The sequence below is a fragment of the Callospermophilus lateralis genome, chromosome 17 (genome assembly GCF_048772815.1).
Source record: "Callospermophilus lateralis isolate mCalLat2 chromosome 17, mCalLat2.hap1, whole genome shotgun sequence".
NCBI lineage: Eukaryota > Metazoa > Chordata > Mammalia > Rodentia > Sciuridae > Callospermophilus > Callospermophilus lateralis.
In genome coordinates this window covers 54,526,005-54,549,894 of record NC_135321.1, presented here as the reverse complement: position 1 = coordinate 54,549,894, position 23,890 = coordinate 54,526,005, and the positions used below count along the sequence as shown (strand labels likewise).

General features: G+C 37.5%; 1 protein-coding gene across 4 annotated transcripts in view; it reads right to left on the bottom strand.

The window, feature by feature from the left end:
* The window catches only part of Arhgap28 (Rho GTPase activating protein 28), a 182,531-nt gene that overhangs the window by 31,462 nt on the left and 127,179 nt on the right, over positions 1 to 23,890 (bottom strand). For 3 of the 4 annotated variants that reach the window (XM_076836563.1, XM_076836564.1, XM_076836562.1), the window contains exons 5-10: positions 17,716 to 17,805; positions 11,830 to 11,917; positions 9,405 to 9,544; positions 6,124 to 6,289; positions 5,915 to 6,006; positions 3,334 to 3,411 (exon numbers count right to left, since the gene is read on the bottom strand). In XM_076836563.1, the coding sequence (XP_076692678.1) occupies positions 3,334 to 3,411; positions 5,915 to 6,006; positions 6,124 to 6,289; positions 9,405 to 9,544; positions 11,830 to 11,917; positions 17,716 to 17,805 (654 nt within the window). The remainder of the gene's footprint in view (positions 1 to 3,333; positions 3,412 to 5,914; positions 6,007 to 6,123; positions 6,290 to 9,404; positions 9,545 to 11,829; positions 11,918 to 17,715; positions 17,806 to 23,890) is intronic. The other variant, XM_076836561.1, reaches the window with a different exon arrangement.

The following is a 23,890-nucleotide window of genomic DNA, read 5'->3' as shown; positions in this document are numbered from 1 at the left end:
GAAAGGAAACCCTCCTGCACTGTTGGTGGGAATGCAAACTAGTACAGCTGTTATGGAAAACAGTGTGGAGCTTCCTTGAAAATTTTAAAAATACAACCAGCATATGATCCAGCCATCCCACTATGGGTATGTGTCCAAGGGAAAGGAAATAAGTTTTTCAAAGAGACAGTGGCAAGCCCACATTCATTGCAGCGCTATACACAACAGCCAAGAAGGGAAACTAACTAAAGTGTCCACCGACTGATGAACAGATAAGAAAATGCAGTTCAGACCCACCATGGAACACGATTCAACCATAAAACGAATGGTTGCTCCCTCCTCCTAGGTCTATTCCAGTCTTCAGGGTCAGTCCTACAGGAACCTGTGCATATAAAGCGTGATTGTTTGGGCAACGACACCACATGATTTATTGTCTAGATGGCTAGTGTAAATAACACCAAGAGAAAGATTGTCCTCTTCCGATTTTGACCAGAGCAGGCTAGAGGGTATATGACATTTCCACGGTAGCCCTAAGTATGAAACCACATAAACCAGATGTGAGTTTACTTGGCCTCAAACAGGGAGCACCTAGAGAGTGTAGAAGTCAATTTTCCTGTCAACTGTTAATGAGACCAGAGACAAGGATTGGAATTTAGGTTCTTAAATTTCCTTGGAGCAGAAATACAACCTGCTAAAATTTAGTTTTCATACAAATGCCAATGACTAGCCTGCAGCCACCAGCTCAGGAAGAGAAACTAACAGGCCAGGTAATGTAACTATAGAGCATTTAGTGCTGCCAGGGAATAATGGAAATGAGTCAAAAAAAAAAAAAAAAAAGAGAGAACCTCACATGTCAAACTATCTGCCTTCTTCCATAAAAAAAATATACTCCCCAGTGTTTGGCTCAGATTTCTGCCATGTTTTTAAAAGAAAATCACTGAACACACCAAAGCAATAAATTGGATCCAAATGACCTGCAGCTTCCAACAGGGGAACTGGCCTTGCATTTTTGTCTCTGTTTGGCTAAAGTCTTGCAACTTCTCAAGGCTGCCTCCCTGTCAGCCTTATCAAGTGTTTAAAACACAAAGCCAGGCGGGGTGTTCAATAGTGAAGCCTCAAATAGTTGCTGTCTTTTACTGGCACAAGGTGAGGCTCATTACAGTAGAATTAAAAAAAAAAAAAAATCTTTCTCTAAAACACATTCCTAGAAAATGTAGTACAGTGGCTGAAGAAGGAAGGAAGGAAGGAAGGAAGGAAGGAAGGAAGGAAGGAAGGAAGGAAGGAAGAAAAGAAAGAGGTAGTTTGAGGTTTGAATTAAGGAGAAAGAATAAAAGCCTCTGTAGCACGTCAAGTTTCAATGCCTTTCTAACTGCAGCACTTTCCTATTTTTGCTCACTGGCCCAGATTCCTTTTGCATTGGTTTCTTGGAGCCTGAACCATGAAAACATCTGGATTACATTTTTCGGACTAACAAGCAGTAGAATAAATAGGCTGACACTACATAAAACCGATTAGGGTAGAAAAGGGACTTTGACCTAAATGTGGTTCAGGAATGCATGTGCCTGTAAGAACACTTTGAAGGAATGATTAGCTTTTGATAAACATTTTTCAAAGACTAGCTCAAGAAAAATATCTTTTGCTATAAGGTAAACTTGGTGCACATAAGAGATATCCTATATTTTCTTCCATTGGTTATTGAGGAAAAAGAAAACTAGATCTTATCCATTGTGCTTCTCACAAACTCACCTGTGTATACACACACACACACACACACACACACACACAGAGCAGCCAGAATATATGCAAATGTAGCTTTCCAATGGGAGTCTGATTTTGTTCAGGAAATTCATTTTGTTGACTTTATCTCAGGTCTCTAACTCTGCTGGTAACCACAGAGTTAACCAAAACTAGTAACAGTTTCCACCTTCAGATAAAGGATACATTTATTCAGAAGTGAATCTAAGAATCAGTCATTTGAGAAATGGAGGCAAAAAGTAGATGGAACTTGGAAAGCATAACCCTAAGGAGCCATTAGAAACTCACCTGCCTTCCAGGTGAAGCTATATTTAGCCAACTCTGCTAACAGGGAAGTCAAAACTCCCAATATACTTTAATCCCTGGTATCACTGTCAATGGCCTGGTACTGGGCTCAGATCTCCCTTCAAAAGAGAATTGGCCACATGCATCTGCAAAACATTCAGGCAGCTGACTCTCCAGGCTGTTGGACCCTTCTCTGCAGGAAGCCCAGTCCATGGCAGGGCAGGGCACCTAACAGGAGGAACTGCCAGGCCTGCACTGTGGCCTGAGGCTGACCCTGCCCAATCCTGCTTCCTGCCCTCTATAAAGGATAACCTTCAGAAGCAGTATCCCTTAGTACAACTCTCTTCCATTGCTAATCCCTCTTAGCATCTGCTCTCTAGAGGATCAAAAAGACATGCTATTTACTCTGTTTCCACTTAAAAAATCTTGTAACACTTCTTTATAAAAAGTCCTGAGACTTCTGGATACAAAACAGAATTTCGCCAAACAGGTACCAAAATGAATTAATGAAGACACACCTTTCTGCTTCTATGCATTTCCCTGGAATAATTCTAACCACAACTAAATTCACTTTTGCCTTCACCTGAGACTTTCTTCTCAGAGGTTCATTATTTAATATCCACAAACCAGGCTGATCCCAGCATCAGGATGAATTCTTCATCGTGTGTGCCCATCAGAAGATGCAGTGGGATACTTTACTGGAAATTAATGAGAAAAGCTTTTCTTTTCAATGATTCTTCCCTTTACTCTTTTGTAGAGTTCACACTTTTATGAAAGTAAGAAGGCAAGGTAAAAGGATGCACATAGTTTGAGGGGTGTTGTGCGTGGACATTGACATTACCATAAGTGGAACTGGGTTTTAGAACTGCAGTGGTTATGACCATGGCTACAAATTCTCATAAGAAATTCAACTAAAAGGAAAACCAGTGAATATCTCTAAGCTTAAAGTAACTGGAAATGGAAAGAAGGGCTGGCTCCCATGTTGTTGGCTTAGTGACTTTCATGACAAAAAGGAACCCAGCAAGGGGACATGGCTAACTCAGAACAAGGATGAGCATTTTGACTTTTCAAACTGAAAATAGGCAGTGGTTTTTGATGTATTGTTTTGTTGTTACAGTTTATTATTATTAATGTTGTTTAATTTAAAAGGATCATGAAATAAACACATAATCATAGGTACCAAGGAATATTAGGAAGAGCCAAATGATCGTATCAAGTAAATAACGACATCAACAAAGACTAAATTCCCAAAGTTCCTTTGGGCTGGATCTAACTAGCTTTGATTTCTAACAAGGAACAGAAAATGTCGGGTACCTTGACTTTGGCAGTACATCCTGAAAGTCGAAAAATTCCTTCAGATTCCAGACCTGATTCCTCGACTTTCTCAAAAAACTAGAAAGCAATGATATATTACAAAAATAAGCACCTCTATAGGATTATAAACATCTGAAATAGTGATGATAGCAATAATCAACATATTGAGCACGTACATGCAACTGGTACTTGACTACTGTGTTAACTATTCTTGACCACTCTAAAAGGTCAAAATAATCCTCCAACTAGCAGATGAGCAAATGGTGATTTTGAGTCCTTACATAACTTTCCCAAGATCAAGCTCCAAGAGATGGCACTGGCTCTCCCAAGCTTTGTTCCTTAACCAGTATAATCTGTTGTCACTTAACCATTTTAAGATTGAACTTCTACTATATCTCCTTCTGAAGACTGATCAGTAAGAAAAGATTCTAAATCTTTGTAACCACCCTGGCTAAGACCCTATGGGACTTGCAGATATCTGACCAAGAAGTTAGGGATTTCAAAGGTTAATCACTCTCATGAGTTCTCTCAGTGGTGATGGTTGCTTTAAAAAAATAAGTTATAGGATCACTACTTATTGTGTATTGCAGCTCAGATACTAATCTCAGCATTTTACATATATTACTTCATTTAATTCGGGCAATAATTATATAAGGTAGATACTATTATTTTCTTCATTTTACTACTGAGAAAACTGAGGTACAGAAAAGTGAAACTTCACACAGTGAAAGGAGAATCCAGTGTCTTTATCTCCTTTAAAGAAAGGATGGCACTTGGAACTAAAGTAGTTCTGTTAAGTACAAAGAGAAACAGATATTCAGGAGAAAAAACCTGAGGAAGAAACGACTCTCCTACAGAAGTGAAAGAAGGCAACCTCAAATTGTCTTAAAATGAGAAATGTTTAACATTAACAGTAATAACATTTATTGAGTGACTAATGTGATAAAATCCAGACTGCCTTTAACTAGCACTTCTTGAGCGCCTTTTGTTTGCTACCATTTGCTAAGTTCTGTGCTAGGTTTTTGTGCTTACATAATAACATAAATTTATGTGTTGAATCTTCTGTCTCAGATTACCATGAATTTTTTCTTTGAATTCTTTCCTTTACATAGAGGGAAAAGGGCATCATATGGTTTTCATTCAAAGCAGGGAAGAAAATTCTAAGAGTCACTATGAACTTTGGGCCTGAATCCACGCTGTGTTCCTTTTCCATGCTGCTCTTGCTGGCTGTGTGATCATGGGTAAGTTATTTCACCTTCCTATGCCTCAGGGGCCTCAACTGCAAAAAGGAGATTAACAACACTGATCTCCTTGGGCTGCTCTGGGCTGACTCAAAGGACATTATGTGGATAACACTGGTGCAGCCCTGCCGGGGAGAGGTGCTCACAGGTGGGCCCTATGCACAGAGGTGTCACCAGTATACTCTGGCTATCTGACTGCCATCCTTCCTATTCCCAATCTCAAATCAGTTCCCAGATTTAAGAGAGAAGCTCAATTCGTGGCATTGATAGCAAAATATAGGAAGACAGAAGAGAATGAAGAATTGTTAGTGTGAGTAAAGTAACTATGATTCTTCAGTTTTTATATATATATATATATATATATATCATTCAAAAACATTTTAAAATTCAACAAGGTTTGTGTTGAGGGCTTGGAATTTTAATTGTGCCACTGGATGTCACTGTTGAATAAATGCATACTTAGGTAAACCAGTGTGAATTGCTGCCTATGAGACAAGAACATAACTTAAAAGTAAATCAGCTATTTAGCAAGGGTAGTTACAGAGATACTTGCATAATAATTTATAGATCACTTAAAAATCTTCTTCTACCAAAATTCTTCTCTTTGTCTAAAAGAATCCTATTTGCCCAGTCATACCTGGAAAACCACTAGAACAAGATGATTTTTAAAGTCTATTAAACTTTGTTTAAAAAATTTATAAAATGATCACACACACAGTAATTCATAAAAATCTAGTCTATGATATATCTTAGCAAATATTCCATAAATATACTACAAATAGTAATTAATGGCCAGTTTTATCTGACAGAATGAGTATACACACACATACATATGGACAATTTACATTTGAAAAAATATTGGAAGAAACAAAACTGTGTCCACGCTCTGGTGTTCTGTGGTCAGACAGTGTCTAGCAGGCAAGGCTAGTGGGAGGTCACAACTGCCCCTCCCTCTCCCTGGCTTCTGCTCTGACCCTGTGAGCTCTCCCTCTCACAATGCTGCTACCAGTGTGTTAGCACCCTCCACCAGGTCAGGCAGCTAGGGGAACTTCCCTAGAGCTGGTCTCTCAGCCTCCAAAACAGTGTACTGAATAAACTTCTTTTCTTATAAGTACCCAGCTTCAGATATTTTGTTACAGTAATGGAAAGCAAATAACAGGAAGACCAACTGTTCTCAAAGCTTATAGGCCATTATGAGGCTACCTGGAACAAGGTCAAAAATTGCCAAGGGTTCAGTGTCTTTCAACCTAAAGGAAAATTCATTAGTGGGTTTACAAAGTCCTCAACCATAAGCACAAGGCTCTATTCCCTCCTCATTCATTCATTTGCGTTCTACTCACTTTTTGTAATACAAGGGGAACTTTCACTTCAGGGTCTTTCTTTCTGTCATTGTCAAGGAGGACTGTAAGTGGAACTCCAAAAATCCCATTGTCTTCAATGTCACACAGTCATGAGAGAAAGAAAAAATTAAAAAAATAAAATCAGAAAAGCACTGTCTTATTCTAGCATGTCAGTATTAAAAACCAAAGCCATCCGTCCCCTTAGTTACCTCGTCCTTTTACTTTCTCTGTTTTGTTTCTTTTCAGTTGAATTCCAAATGCATCAAAAAAGGCAGTCAATTCAATCAGAGAGAGATGGCGAATTTTCTTCATGTCCTCAGCAGACAGGTCTCCTGCTTCGGTTAAGCCAAGTCTGGTTTTCTGAACAGTGAGTTTCTGAAATAACACAGTGAAGATATTTATTTTTAATGGCAAAGGAAAATTATACTTTCACTCAAGATACCACCCAGACACTCTAAACCTACAGAAGAAAACATGCAAAAAGCTCTGAAGAGCATACTGCATCATAAAAATATTATGAATATGTTTTGAGAACATTTGCAGATCACTGTTATGCTAACTAGAAGCAAAACAGCAGTCTGAAGTCCATGATAACTGTGCTATCATAACTGTGGAAATGGCCTTTTAAAGGCAACATGCTGTATTGTCAAGCAACACACATGTCAAACATCACATGGAATATACCCACTGTGGGTCCTTAATCTGGATTACATGTGCCACACACAAGCAAAGAACACAACTAAGTGTAGCACAGGAGAGATCTGGATTTTTTTTTTTTTTTTTTTTTTTTGACAATAAGTCTCCTTGATTCAGGATTCATGTATGCTATTCTGCATACTTAAAAAAAATTAATAGTCTCCCTAATCACGTTTTGCTTAAAAACCATATTTAGATGATTCCAAATTCTTAAAAAAGAAAAAATTCACATAAAATACAACTAATCTTACTATATCTTACTTTTGAAGACAATGATACTGTTATGTTATTCATTTCCACACTAAGAAAGGAAATACACTAAATTAATAACCACAAATCTTAATAACCTAGAAATGTTGTGAAGACTCTAAGGAGCAAGCAAAAGATCATTCATATATAACATCCACAGGTATGCTTTGCTCTCAGAAAATCTGGTATTGAAAAGTATGGTGAAGTAGAAAAAGCCTACAGTTATTTAAATTATAAAGCTTCAAGAACAGAGTTTCAGGTTCCCTATATTGGAACTTTTGGGGGTTATTAAACTATATACCCATTCATTCATTCATCATCAATTTTTTCACTCGAACCCCAAGTGTATATTTGCACGTATTTATATCGTGGTGCTGAGGGTTGAACCCAGGGCCTCACACATGCTAGGCAAGTGCCACCACTAAGCTATATCCCCACCCAGAACTTCAAACATTTAAAAGTAAACCATATGTAGGATGTGCTTTGGGGCATATCTTGTGCTATTAGCAGTTGGTTATTTCACCTTCTTCTTGAAACCAAGGAAGGTCTGGTAGGCTTAGGAGGCTGAATCAGGAGGATCACAAGTTTAAAACCAGACTCAGCAATTTAGCAAGACCCTGCCTTCAAATAAAATATATTTTTTAAAAAAGAGGCTGGGGATGTGGCTTGATGGTTAAATGCCCCTGGGTTCAATTCCTGGTACAACAAAACAAAACAAAAAACAGTAATACATAATAACAATAATATAAATAGGAACTGCACTCATTTATTGAGTAACTACTGTGTACTAAACCCTATGTCAAGTTCTTCCTAGGGGTCTGACCTATACCCTGAATGAGCCAGACCTCAGAAAGAGACAACTTTGATGAGGAGACCTAGGAGCAATATTCTCTCTTGGACACCCTTCTCTAACAAAAAGGAAGGACTGTCCTTGAAATCAGACTACTATATAGGCTTTCTTTTCTGCTGCATTCTGCCCTCCCACATGAAGATTGTTTAGGGACCAGAAAGGGTTTGGAGTTTGACACATTTTAGGCTTTAAATATATTCCTACAGGGCTTTGGGCATGTTACTTAGCCTCCCTGAGCCTCAAGTGTTCTCATCTGTAAAATAGGAGTAATCAATAGGGTCCACTATACAACTAGAACATGTGGCGCAGTATTAACCCTGTGGAGGTTGCTCAGGGAGTCTTAGAGCACTTCCTTTTCCTCCTCTTCTCTCCCTCATGGGCCAGTTGTCTGGGTATGGTCCAGGCTGACTGGTTAAAAAAAAAATCTATTTCCAGATGACATTCCTTTAGTCCTGAAACTGCCCAAGTCCTGCTCATCTTGCCTCTATCCCTGATAAAAAGAGAATATTTAGGATGCTACATCATGACATGAACTCTTCATACAGGCATTATTTATTGAACAGTGAATACATCAATGTAATACAGCTCTGTGGTAGGTTTTCAGGATAGACCACTCTGGGAGTCTGTGTGTATATATATATATATATATATATGTGTGTGTGTGTGTGTGTGTGTGTGTGTGTGTGTGTGTGTGTGTGTTATCAGTTCTGAATATCATTTAGTAATATAAATTCCTGAATTGGGTCTGTCCTATGAGCTCTACTTCTTATTGTTGTGACTGTAACTTTCTGCTGTACCCACACCCCCCTTTTTGTAGTTATATATGGACAGCATACCTTTATTTTATTTGCTTATTTTTATGTGGTGCTAAGAATTGAACCCAGTACCTCACACATACTAGACAAATGCTCTGCAACAGAGCTACAGCCCCAGCCCTGTGCCCCTTGTGATATGTGATTTATAGAGATAAAAATACATATAGTTAAGGTGTGCACTGACTTATATGTGAATTAAGAATATGAAGTGCAAGAAAACTCACAAACCAGGTGAAAAATCCACTTCATCTGTGCTATAGTATGGATCTTGAATCTACCCCCAAAGTCCCATGAATTAAAGGTCCCCAGCCTGTGGTGTTATGGATGTGTGGTGGAAACTGTAGGAGGTGGAGCCTAGTAGAAGAAAAGTAGGTCACTGGGGGGAGGGTGTACTTGAAAGGGACATTAGAGCCCTGGCCCTTGCTCTTTTGATCTTTGCTTCTTGAACAGCATGGAGTAAGCAGCTCACTCTACTGTGTGCTTCTGCCATGATGGTCTGCCTACCCACAAGCCCCAAAGCAATGGGCCTTCTAACCACAAACTGAAACCTCCCAAACTGTGAGCCAAAATAAATATTTCTTCTTAGGTTGATTTGTCTCAGACATTTATCACAGTTATGGAAAGCTGACTAACACAACCTGTCAAGCAGTATTCAAGCATATGTATTCACAACTTTTTTCAACCCAGGACTTCTAGGTACAGCTAGGCGAATTGTGCAATACATAATAAATAGTCCCCAAAATGGTGGTATGCAATGCTGAAGCCCAGTCTTCCCAGTCTCCTTGAGCATATTCAGACATTAAAAGGAAAATAATCCTTGTTTGGGCTCATGGAACAGAAACAGGAAGTTACTAGAATAACCATGAAAGGTTTGACTTACAGTTAAAGCATAGTCTTCTTTCTTAATCTCTGACTTCTTAGATCTATTTCTTTTTGGAGCCTCTGTAACCATTTCTGAATAAGATACTTCAAAGGACACCTCTTCAGCCTCTGCTGGAATGTCCTTTTCCAGATAATCATCTAAAGAAACAAAAGATACAGAATATTTAATATGCCACTTAGTCAAGCAGTACCACTTACTGGAAAGTAAGCACAAAATATTCACAAAACTACCCACAGCACATCAGGGAAAAGCACTGGGTTCCCCCCAGAGGAGTTCAGTTAAGTAATGCTGTGGTGTCATCAGCTTCCACAGGAACAGATTTCTATTGTTATCCAAATGAACTTTCAATATAATCTTATTTTTCAAATTTTAGACTTTTATGTCTCATGAAAGTTTTTGAAGATTAGCACCAAGCAGGGTATTTCTATATGTTCCTGTGGTATTGAAATTAAGCCCATCCAGACCCACTGTCACTTACTGGAGAGTCAGAAGCTTGAAGCAGAGGAAGAAAGAAGAGATTCTGGAATTCCTCTCTACTTTTACTTCTTCCTCTTCTTATTTTTTTTAAACTGTGAAATATTTGCCTCTTAAGATGTGTTAAATTGAATTTGGACTTCACTGCAAGGTGTGTTCAGATGAACTAATCTGAATTTCTTTATTTGATGCTGGTTACCTGACTTTGTATGATACACATTAAGAAGAAGTCTGCTGATATATATATATATATATATTGCCCTACAGAATTGCTTTTCTCCAGCTAGTCTGAAAATTAGGACAGAAGATTCCTTGACCCAAAACAAAGGAATCCATAAATTATGTGAGCAATCCCATCCTCTGATTATTGATTGATTTTGGCTTGTCATCTTGTTTCACTACCTGGCAAAACTGTTTATGTGCAAAGTAATGATTTATTTGATTACAAAAAGAACTCATTCTCTTTTGCCCTCTTCTATAGACACTGACAATTTGACAAACTGGAACAAAAAGGAACAAAAGGCAGAATTAATGGAAGACCTGATTAATTTTACATTAAAATTTTACACTAAAATTTGGAAACCCAGTAAATGGATGTGCCATGAATTTCAAAAATGACAAAGTTGTGAGTTTTCATTTCTCATATGGAGGCTTGTCCTCAAAATAGAGGTAGAAAAAATATTAAATAATACTCTAACCTCTTAAGGATAAATGGACAGTCTTTGGAGAGCAGCAATTAAACAGGACAATTCTCCAAAACCAGAGGACCACTGCATACTGATGTTTGTTTTAGAGGCATAATTTGAGCTAGGTTACCATATGGCATTAAATACAAATAAATAATAACAAATAAATAAAAATACCTTCTCCTTGATTTGTTTTCTGACAGCTTTATTGAGATACTATTCATGTGCCATGAAATACATCACTTAAAGTGGACAAATCAATGATTTTTAGCACATTAGTGTTGGACAACCATCATCAAGTCAGTTTTGGAACATTTCATCAACTCTATTTCTTTGAATTGTGATGGGAATGCTGAAAGTACAGGCTGTTTTTATAAGATGATTGCACATACTTCTGGAAAATTTTGAGCAATCACAAAAGTACATGGCACTCAAGAGTCTGTTTCCATCTATCAGGTGGATTTGAGATTCCATTCTGAGCCCATGTAGGGAGCCCACCTCTCAGAAAGAAAAGACCCAGATAAAAGCTACTGCTGAATTCCTGTATGTTGCTAGCTGCTCAAAAAAACATGTTCCTGAGCAGTAATTAGGGAGTCTTGGAAGTGGCCTGCTTCCTGGTTTTCCTGCAACTGCTGGGCAGAGGCCTCAAGTCAAAGACACTGCTTAAGTAAGGAGTTTCTAAATTGGTGATAATTGGTTGGTGATAGAGGAGGAAGAAACTCTGCTTCCAGCATGGCTATTAGTTTTGTCTTCTGTGACAGAATTAAGTGTTGGAAGGTGAGAGGAAAGAGAGAATACTGGGAAGCAATAGAATAATAATGGGGAGAAAAACATACTTTTTTGCTTTTAGAAATTCACTACTGGGAGGAAGAGGGATGGGGAAAGTTGGTCGATGGGTACTAAGTTGCAGTCAGGAGCAGGAGTTCTGGTGTGCTATCATATGGTAAGGTTTCTAGAAAAGATGATAATGTACTGTAAATTCCAAAAAATTTTAAGAAAGGAGTTTGAAAGTTTTTACCACAAAGAAATGATGTTGGGTGACAGTCTATTTAACCTGATGGAACCATTACCCCATGTATGCATATATTGAAACATCACATGGTAACCCACTAATAGGTATACTGCTTTATGTATTTATATATTGGCATAAAAATAAATGTATTAAAAGAAACAGTTAAAAAAGGAAACTCACTACTGTGTCAAGTTCCCAAACACAAGTGAGAAGACACAGCTTAAGTTCAATAGGTGATCATGTCACTCACCACTCAGTGCACTCTGAGCTGACTGCCCCGCATCTGCAGACCCATTGGAATGAACTGGTACATCTGGAATAGCCTCCAGTATGGACTGCTAAGCAAGGGAAAATGAGCACAGAACATTATACCACAAATATAGGCTACCCATCATTTCACTCTGACTCACGTAAGAGTTCTTTTCACACACACAAAGTTCTTGATTTCATAGCTGGTCTGCATTAATTTTCATTGTCACTGCATTCAGTTTAGATGTGTTCTCAAAATGAAACAGTGTCAAGGTCAATATAAGCCTGCTTTCTTAGCTCTTCAATATTTGCTATTTAACCTTTGCTAAGATATACAAATTATAAAACTTGATGTCATACAACTTGGAAATTATTTGACTTGCTAATCTTGATGCATTTGTCTTTATTAATTATATTACAAATATTAACAGGTTAATTCTCTCACTGCAAAACACACAGACAATAACAAAAATTAAGCATCTTTTCTAATTTTGTTTCTCTTCCTAATCAACTTAGTACTTTCTTCACTGAAATACTGTCAAAGCATTGAACTTGGCTGCAATGTCATCAGAAGTTGAGTATCTCTTTGTTCAGGTCTAGCTGGATATGTGAAAAATTTACACAGAAATTCTAACAAATTCTATAAATTTTCATGTGAGAGTTATCTGTGAATATGTGTGACAATGAAAATCTCCTATTTGGTCAAGAATTTTTTGTATGATATTCACACATAAAATCTGTTCTTTTTGTCCCCTAGAGCTTGATGTTGTTTATTTTATTCTCATATTTATTTTTGCAATAACTGAACATCTGTTTCATAAAATATCCTTTATCATGTTTTCTACAAATCACACAAGGGAGTCACAAATTCTGAGCCTAATATTCTCTTTCATTTCAAAGGAGCTGATATACTTTTAATTGTATAAATAGATTGCCAATTATTAAAACACAGGTGCCCAAATACCTAATGAGTGGGAATAAAGACAAAAAAGTTCAAAGGCTATATAAGAGCTATGTAGTTCACTGTCAGATTTGTAGTGGCTCTAAAATCCACAGCATAGAATAAAGCTTATTTACTGTTTAGATCTGGAATCTCCCCCTAAAGTCCCAAATATTAAAGGCTTGGTCCCCAGCTTAGAGCAATTAGGGGTAATGGAACCTTTAAGAAGTGAAGCCAAAATAGAGGGCCATAGGTCAATGGGGGTGTGCCCAGGAAGGGGATATTAGGACCTTGATCCCTCCTTTTCCTCTCTTCTCTGCTTCCAGCTGCCATGAGGGAAGTGCTTGCTCTTCTGTGCACTCCAGCCAGGATGTGCTGCCTTGCCACAGGCCCAAAAGCATTGGGACTGACAGACTGTGGACTAAAACCTCTAAAATTGTAAGCTAAATAGACCTTTCCTCCTTCTAAGTTGATAGTCTCAGGATTTTGTTGTCATAATAGAAAGCTGACTAATGTATCCGCATATGAAAATCCTTGAAAAGATGGGGACAACTTTTCAGTGGTTTCCTAAAGTTTTCCAACAAAGAAATGCTTTGTCAGCCTTAAAATGACTCCCTGGTGGGAGGGAAGACTTTGGAAAATTGAGAAACGTTTAATTTATTGATGCATTTGAGAATTTATTGAGAATTTAAAGCTGAAGGCTTAGGATGCTTAAACTCACTGAATTGTTAGTTTCTTAATCTGTGGAGAAGAGTCCATCTACTCAGTGTAATCGGCCTCTAGCCAGCCTATTGTACTGATGAGTGTCTGCTCTTTGTAACAGAAATTACTGTGGGGCAGAAGTTTGAGTCATAATGCCTCCTCTTGGGCCACTTACAATGAGGACGACAGAATAACACATAGGAAACACTATTAGAAGACACACAATCCACTGTTAAGAACTTATTTCTATAAAGTATAAGTACTATTGGAAAATGATTCAGAGGGAAGAGGAGCTGCCCAGAAGGTTTTTGTGGATGAAGTGGTTGAACCTGAGCTTGAACCAAGGCACAAAGAAAAGGACTTACAGAGGCAGAGGACAGGTGAAAACATTCAGGCCAGAAACAGAAGAATAAATTTCAGACATGGACAAAGCTGAAGTGTTTCAGCACAAAGATCATGGAGAGCAGGGAACTCCAGGAGTTGAGTCATAGTATTAGATAAATATAAGAGAGAAATTAATCAAGAGGGTCAGCTCCAATTATGGAAGGGGCTAAAAGCCAGGTAGAAACCCTGGGACTTAGAATCATAAGAGTTAAAAATAAAACAGGAAAAACAAAGGAGCTCTCTGCTATTTATTTATTTATTCATTCATTCATTTTTGCACTGGGGATTGAACTTAGGGGCACTTAGCCACCGAGCCACAGCCCTACCCCTTTTTCACATTTTATTTAGAGACAGGGTCTTGCTAAGTTGCTTAGGGCCTTGCTAAGTTGCTGAGGCTGACTTTGAACTTACAATCCTCCTGCCTCAGTTTTCTCAGCTGCTGGGATTATAAGTGTGCACCACCACAACTGCACCACCACAACCCAGCAGCCCTCTCCTTTTAAAATCACTCAGTGAAAATGGAGAAGGAAGATCAGCCTGCCCACAAAGGGTCCTTGAGTTTTGAAATAGGTCAAGTAGAGAGGCTAGATGCTTAGCATTTAAATGGTTATCCCTCAAGATTCACGGGGGACTGGTTCCAGGAGCCCCTGTGGATATAAAAAAATCATGGAAACTCAAGTCCCTTCTATAAAATAACCTACATACCTCTTTCTGTATACTTAAAATCATCTCTAGATTGCTTGTATATTTGTACTAGTACAATATAGGTGCTATGAAAACAGATGCTATGCTGTATGTCTTAGGGAACAATGAAAATGAAAAAATGTTTGGACATGTTCAAGATAAATGCAACTTAAAAAAATATATCTGATCTGCAGTTGGTGGAATCTGCTGTTACATCTATTTATTTTAATAGATGCTGGATGATCATTTGATATAATGCACACTCCATTCCAGTTAAACAATTGCAAGTTTTAAAACCAAGAAGTATTTTACTTAGAGATGAGACATTAGAAGAAAAGTTCTAATTTTTTTTTAAGGGGTAGGCATGGCCTTTGGTGAGTTCATCTGGAAGAAAAAAATTTCTAAAGAAAAAGAAATCTTGGATGTAGATTTTTATGAGTGTGAACTCACTGTAACAGATTTTTAAAACAAACCATAGAAATAGACCCTTAAAAAAGTGGGGATTTTACTTATCTTAATAAAGGTGGCATTTCAAATATGTAAAGAAAATTACAGATTGAGGGGAAAAAAAGGTACTAGTCAAGTTGAGGCAGTTTTTGGGAAAGATAAAGTCAGATTACATACTTTATGCCATTTCATAACATAAATTCAAATAGGGCAATTCTTGGGGCCTCCTGAAGTCTTGAAGAGACAGTAAGGTGTCCTTCAGAATTCATCCTGGCAGGATAAACCCCCAACCCTTAATCCTACTTCACTCAATTACTAAAAATCCCACCATCTCAAGAGACCTGGGAGTCAAACTGGTGTGCCTGTAGTTCTTTTATAAGCAAGAACCATGTGGCTCACAAAAGTAGTTACCTCATGGTAAGAAGGCCTAGGATCCTTTCAGGACAAGTACAGTGGGGGTGAAGTCAGTATCTGAGGGCTACTCTAGCAATCAACCATTTTGTATAGTATTTATAAATAAAGATATCCTCAATAACAAAGAATCCAAAGTAAGTTAAGAGATTGATGCCAATGAGATTGTTTTAGGCCCAGTAGTGCTCTATTTATGTCATTACTGGTATCAAATTTGTTTTCTGAAAAACAAAAATGAAATCTGAGTGTTTAATTTGCTGTGGACAGCTGTACCTGTAAGTGCCATGCAAGATCATTTTCTTTCTTTCACATCCTCAAACTTCCAAGCACCCTATTTTAGACAATAGGTTCTCTTTCTTTTTTCCTTTTTAAATTTTCTATGTTTGTTTTGTGTGTGTGTGTCTTTTTTGAAAAGCGTTTTCTTTTCTCTTTTTTTTTGCTTAATTTTTTTTTTGTTTTGCTTTATAGACAATATGTTCTCAATAATGATTGTCAAATGAATGAATGAATCAATCATATGGAAAGTTAGCAGAAAAAAAATGAAGCACCAGTCTTATTAGTAATAAAATTGTGGTCATATCTCCCATAGAAACTTAAAACACAAGGATTATCTGCCTCTTCTTCAGCACCCAATTATGCAATCACCCTACTCCAAGTTCTGCTCAGTACATACATGGAACCACCCACCTGCAGACCTTTGTTGCTGGCTTGAACAAGACACTGAGCTTATTAAAGTCAGCTAGAGATGCAGACAGGGGTAGGACTATGTCAGGAGCTTTCAAGTTAACTGCAGGGTGCTGGATAAACACTGTAGCCTTTAAGCAAGTCTTGCATTTTATATTGGTGACTTGCAGATATGGGAAGGATGGGCTGGAAGGGTACAAAGCTAAGGACTGGGAGATGCCTTATGTGGCTACTTCAGCAATGCAGAAAGTAGTTTCCACACTAAAGAAGTAGTTGTAAGAAAGGCAGTGGGTAGAAATATTCTACAGCCATTCACATGATAAAATCCACAGGTCTCAGAGATGGGCAGGAAAAAGTGAGAAGGCAAAGTTACAGTTAATGCAAAGGGATAATTCGTGGGCATATGGGTGCTACCAGCTAAGGTAGAAGATAAAGGATCCTGGGAAAGGGCTAGATCAGGAAGCCTCAGTCACAGGGATACAATACAATTGTGTTACATCTACTACCGGGAACTCCTTCTGATACTTACCAGAGTTTGTGAATGATTTACTTTGTTTTCATTAATAAGTAGGGTGAATTTGAGATAATATCTAAAATAGAGACATTCTAGTTTATTTTCATTCCAATGCAAGGTCTTGCATGAGAAAAGAAAATACAGACTTTCATCTAGTAGGTCAGAAGTTGTGGGTATCCTTCAGCCTATCTGTGCCATAGCTTACAGAGTTAACTGATAAGTTATTCATGGTAAAAACAATTCACATTATTTTATTCTTCTTAAATGGGGATATCTTGGGAGTGTGTCATGTAAGTGAATGTCAGCTATCTTGTTTTCAAAATGGGCAATGATTGACAAACTATTGCCCAAAGGAACATTTGAAGGTGTCACCTCCATCTGACTGTCATTGACTAGCTGCTACCACTGAAGAGGCCTTTCTAATGGGGTCTTTCACTGTCCTTTGCGGAATCCATCACATCTACCCCGTCAGAGCACAGGCTCTGAGACGCTGAGCAGAAGTTCTTGGTAGAGGGAACTGGAGGGGGAGTGACAAGAATTTCTAACAAATAAAAGTACACATTCTGTTACTTAAGGTCAAGTAAGATCAGGAGCCCTCAGTCACGGGGATAAAGAGCAAGAGTCTGCATGAGTGAGCCCTGAAAACTAAGGCTGGAAATGCATGCAAAATCCGAGAGTCTTCAAAATCAAGAGGAAGGTTTTAAATTTATCCTGTGGATAAAGAGACTTCTAGGTTAAGGTGGCGAAGGTAAGCCAGATCACTGAGCCTCTGGTATTTTTTTATGTGAACTCAGTCAGGAGGACCAAAATTAACAAGTTCCTCTTGGCTTGCAAAGAACACCCTTTGGTTTCTGGACACAGTGGTATTAGTTTTTGCAGTCACCTTTCATTTCATCATTCCTAAGTTTTGAGTCATGTTCCTGATTGTTACAAGGTTGGGTGGTGGGGGGGGGGGCATGGGGGGGTGTCTGCCAGCAGCTGTGGCTTCTTTGAAATCCTAGGTCATGTTCTGCTTTTTAATTTGTCTTGGAGAAATCACTTCTTCTTACCTTTCTTCATTAATTGCCTAGACTTGTGATTTTTGCATTCACATGCAATTGTATTAGCATGAAAGAACTTACCATGGAGCCGATCCTGGGATCTACAAAACTCCCTTCTTCATTCCGGGACCCATTGGGAAGGGTAGTACTATTGAGAGAAGCATCATCTGGCTAAATGGAGAAATGAAAGTACCGTTCTTATTCAGGCAAATGCTTTCTAATGTGGTTGTGCATTCCACTGTATCTACATATTGAGACACGTGTGGAATATATGAATCAATGACTGCCTGGGCACTGACAGGTACAGCCTTGCTGTGAGCCATTGAATGCCAGTCCCTCTGACAGAAACTGATCGCTGTGGCAAACAGTGCTGTTATCTGCCACAAACTTTATTTGCTTCAATACTACCTTGGTTTAGTTCCAGAGAGCTAGGTGATAAATTCAAAACCTTGATCTCTAGGTTCATTTGGAGCTAAGAGAGATCATGTGACTAGAGTGGCCAACAAAATGTAAGAATAAACTTACCAAGAGAGCTTCTGGGAAAGCTAAGGCTTTCCTGATCAAAACCAAACCAACCAACCAACAAAAAAATCCCAGCTGGTATATGCTCGTGACAGGACCACAGCCTAGAGTTGTCAGGTATTTTGTACAAATAAGGATCATAGGGATGATGATTCTGTAGATCTGGTTGTGTCTACGAGAAGAGGGCATCACATGGCTGCCCCATCAGACCTGGTCCACCTATGCCAAGTATCTCCATGGGAAGCAAAACAACTACTTTTTTTTACTATATGCACCCAAATGCAAACTTAATTGTTCTAATACTTTTTGGTTCATTTTTACAAATTCTATGACTTTTTTTTTTTAGTGAATAGAATTCAGTAGCAATGGTACCAACTCTTTTTTTCTTTGTCATTCATAAAGCTAGAACTGTTTTTTTTTCCTGTAATGTACAATGATTATACTGAAATTAAAAGATAACATTATTTTCTTTGCCAAAGGAAACATCACAAAATTGAATATATTTGATACTTATGAAAACATAAGTATGTTTTCTTTTTAAATAACTGTCAATCTTCAATTCATTTGACCAATTTTCTCAACTCATTTGACCATATTTTCTCAATTCTCATATAGATGGCCTGTATTTCTTTTATAAAATGAAAAAAGAACTTTTCTTTAAAGAAACAAATAAAACCCAAGACCTAGCACAAGAAATTTGAACCAAGATGGAAAACATCTACCTCCCTGTCCTCCCCATATCACTACAAATGGCAGGAAAAACATACACACACACACACACACACACACACACACGAACAGATTTTTAACAGCACTGGATTATCAGCAGAGAATTCTGTAGCAGAAAACTTCCAGAAATTTCTGGATGTAATGCAAATGGGATTAGTTTGGGAGGATAAAAAACTCTGCCTAAAAGTAGCATAAAAGAAAATTTCTCAGGAGAGAAGAGAAAAATAAATATTTAATAAAGAAGAGAACACAGGCAAATTATTAAGAAACGTTTGCAAAAAAAGGAAGCCACATAGACATTCCCTTTCTTAAAAATGTAGATAATTCTTAAATATAACCCTAGGAAAATGCAAAAAATACAATCTAAACAAAATGATCTAAGTGTTTGGGATGGATGAGTTTCTAGTGTGGGCCCTACGGTCTAAAGGAAAAGAAACTCCAGAAGTCACAATGAAGACATGGAAGGGAGAACAAAACCAGAAATCAGGTTGCCCAGAAGTAAAAAACTAAGTAAGAGTTCTTCATCTCCCTCATTGGTTTTGCAATGAGAGTGTGTACTAACTTATCTACCCACTCTACACACCTTAAAGTTTGGCATATTCCAGTATTCACTTCGATGAACAGACAACTGACAATATTTGCCTTTTGGAAAAATAAATCTACCTAACAGTACAGGAAATATCAAATAATTTCCTACACCAATCACTCAAAAAAATCAATGAAGTCTATCTCTAAAGAAAACTTCAGAAATTCAGAGAGCTGTTATGTCCATCTGCAAGTGTGCTGAAATCTTCCGCCCTGTGGAACACCTTCACTGTGTTTCCTTGGGTGGAGTCTTTGGGTGGATCTACCACCCTCCTTCGTGACAGGGTGCTGATAGGCTAGGGAAGGGCCTGGGGAACTAAACAGGAAGAAAAACTCCTAGGACCCTCAGTCTTTTTTTTTTTTTTAGAGAGTGAGAGAGGGAGAGAGAATTTTAATTTTTTTTTTTTTTCAGTTATCAGCGGACACAACATCTTTGTATGTGGTGCTGAGGATCGAACCTGGGCCGCATGCATGCCAGGCAAGCGCGCTACCACTTGAGCCACATCCCCAGCCCGGACCCTCAGTCTTGATCAGAAGTTCTCCATCCACCGGAGGACACTCACTGCCACTCAATAGGAGGTGTGCAGTTTCCTGACCAGATGGTGCTCATGTTCCAGCAGATACGTCACTGTTTACATCACTAATGCTACATATTGTAAAAACTACCATGTTCTCTCCACGGAATATTTACATTTTGAAAATCACTGGAAAACACTAAATGTTTATATCTTAGTCAATGCTGAAAATACTGCAAGGAATTTTACAGGGTTGTCTGTGAGCTTACCCATGAAGATCAAGCTTTAGTTAACAATAACCAACACACATGATATGCATAAACTATTTTTTGCTATTGTTATGTTTGCCTATAGATTATTTTAAAGATAGAATTTAGTTATTTTGGATTTACCCATAAAATTATTACTTGCTGAATTTAAGAACCAAGAATGATGAGGCTGTATTTGTGTTTATCAAAAATCTTAATTTTGTGGCATCAATACCCAGGAGAAATAAAAATACACATTCTTTATATTGTATTAATGTTCATGGCAGCATTGCTTACAATAGCTCCAAACTGGAAATAATCCTAATGTCCATCAGTATGCCAATAGTGTCATATTGGTACAATGAATTACTATTAGTTATAATAGGACTACATACAATATATATCTTAAAATTATTATCATTAATTTAAAAAGCAGATTCAAAAGAGTATTTTATGACTCCATCTATGTGGAAGGGGAAACCAACCTAATGTGTTAGGAATCACAGCAGGGTTTACCTCTAAGGGAGAGAAGGAACACTGACCAAGAGGAACACTGCTCCTAACAGAAACATCAGCACAGTTTCTAGAGTTTCCTAACCATCTGTAAGAATAAGGGTTAACTCCACATGCTAAGGTGGCATTGTTCAAAGGAAAAGGCCAGAGGTCCATGGTAAAGTTGCCACTGCACCCTGCTCCAGCTGTACCAGCTTTGGTTTATCCACCATCGGTTTGATGGTGGGATGAAAATATTCTACATTTTGGTAAGTTAACACATTTGTTAACACTAATTGAATTATGTACCAAAAGTATATGCACTTATTATGTGTGAATTATGCCTCAACATCAAAAAGCTTAAAAATTTTGACTCTGAAAAATAATTTAATTCTTATCTTCAGAGATAAGATAAGGATATCTTATCTTCAGAAATAAGATAAGTAGCTACCCTACTCTGAAATAGAACATACTACTATAACAATGAGTAAATCAGAGAGAAACATGTTTTTCTTAGAAAATAAGAATGTTTGCTGATATTTACAAATAGAGTGAGGCAAGAAAAATAATAACAATAAGAAAAAATATGAAATCTAGAACATAAAGATGAAACAATCTAGAAGACAGAAGGAACAGACTTACATGAGAGTAAGTTTAGAAAATAATAATAATAATAAATTTTAATAATTCAGGCAAAGCAACAACGATGTATTCTAGAAAGATGGGACTTAGAAAATGGGGAGAAAAAAATAATTGAAGACATAATAAAAGACAATGTCTAGAAACCGAAGAAAACAGTTCTCAGATAAAAAGTATCCACTGAGCATTGATGAGAAATGAAGAAAATGAAGAACAAATCTTTGTGGAAGTTCAGAACTGCTGGTGGAAGAGGAAGTACACCCTTAACATTTTTCAAATTCATGAAATTGAAACAGTTGCAAGAGAGGGTAAACAAACAAAAACCCTAGAGAAGTTTATATAAAAAGAAACAAGGTTCCGGCAACTAAAATAAGAAAAACAGAAAACAAAAGCAAATGTCTTGTGAAGAGTGTCAAAATCTGTTAATGAAAATAAAAAAAATTCTACTGTGCAGGTTTTCCACAGAACTAAGGTTTTGTGTTAAAAATGAACAGTTAGTTGGCACATGGTCCTAACAGAAACATCAGCACAGTTTCTAGAGTTTCCTAACCATCTTGTAAGAATAAGGGTTAACTCCACATGCTAAGGTGGCATTGTGCACAGGGAAAGTTGCCACTGCACCCTGCTGCAGCTGTACCAGCTTTGGTTTATCCACCATCGGTTTCTTACTTTGTGATTAAAACAAACTCCTACTTGTTTAAATCAAGGTTCCTTAGATTTTTTTTTATAGGAAGCAAACACAGATGCAACTGATGATTTTTAACAGATGGTGTGATTGTATTTTGCAGTGAATTATGAATCAATAGCAAGTGTAGCTACTTGATTTTCACTTAAGACATTGGAAATAAACAAGATTGATTACTTTGCCTTTTCAATAAACTAACATCTCCACTGAATATTTCATTTATCTTGGCTGAACATAAGGGAAATGTCTTCTTTTAACTATATAAGAAGTGATTTGTAGATGAGGTTTCAGATGCTGGCAGACTGGATTGTAAATCTTTTATAAATGCAGATTTAGGGGCATTTGTGGAAGAGTCAAGGGTCAGCCACATCTAATACATGAATAGACTACTCATTTATTTATTGTAAGTAGTTTACTTCAAAATAAATGTTGACTATAAATAAAATCATAGTCCTTTTTTTGTGGACTCCTTTGAACACTTGTTCAAAGTTCAAAAGTTTTTCTCAATAAACTTATTATCAAGATACTGCCAATATACAATTAAGTGCATATTTAAAAAACAATATTTAAACTGACACACAATTAAATGCAAACTTAAACTGCAATATTTAAGGAGTACACAGCATACAATTTGATAATTTTTGACAAAAATTATAGTTAAGATAATAATAATGAACAAGATCTCTCCTCTCCTCCCCTCCTCTCTTCACCTTCCCCAGATCGCTGGAAATTCACTGAGCTTTCTGCCATTCTACGTTAGTTCCACTTTCTATAATTTTATATATATTGAATATTTTTTGGTCTGGCTTCCTTTACATGGCATGATTATTTTGAGGTCCATCCATGTTAAATGTAGACAGTTCATTGCTTTTTACTGCTGAGTAGTATTCCACTGTGTGGACATACTATAATTGTTTATCCATTTACCAGTAGGTGGACATCTGGGTTGTTTTCAGTTTGGGGCTATTACAAATATAACTACATTTAAACAGTCTTTGTATGGATATGTACCACCTGCTGGTGGAAGAGTATGTACATCCTTAACATTTTAAGAAGCTGCTAAATCATCTTTCAAAGTGGATGAGTCACCTACATTGACAGAGTATAAAAGGTCCAGTTGCTCTAAATTCTTGGCTCAGCTCAATGAGGTCAGTCTTTTCCATTTGAGCCATTCCACAGGATATCTAGAGAGATCTCACTATGGCTTTATTTGCATTTCTATGATCACTAATGATAAGTACATTTTCGTGAACTTATGGGCCATCTACGCGCTTTCTTTGAAGAAGTGCCTGTTCGAATCTATTGCCCATTCTAAATGGCAAGAAAAGACCTAACAAATGTTGACACTAGAAGACTTAGGGTATGTGCCTTGGAGAGAAAGTTGATTTGTTTTTAGAAGTAGATGGTTCCTGAGGTTAATTCAAGGGAACCAAGGGCTGGAAATACCAGCAGAGAGCAGATGGTGGAGAACTTTTAGTATCCAAAGGAGTTTTTATATTTTTTCTGTATACGAGAGGGATTATAATCTGGGAAACAATGGTAGTTAGCCAGCTGACCAACCCTCCCTCTCCTAAAACCTAACAGAAGCAACAAGATGTAGCTAAAAGACAGGAAAGAATAAGCATAGCAGCATTCATATAAGTCAGAGAGAGAGAGATTTCAGAAATAATGTGGATTCTTTCCCCAAATCTACTTCCTGCCTCATTAACACAAGCACAAGGATGAAGCAAATGCAGAAAATTCTGGAAATGATTACACAGTAGTATCTCCTCTAAAGCAGGAAAGAAAATAACTAGAGGTATGAGTAGCCCCGGGTAGGTTCAATCTGTGACTACCCTTTC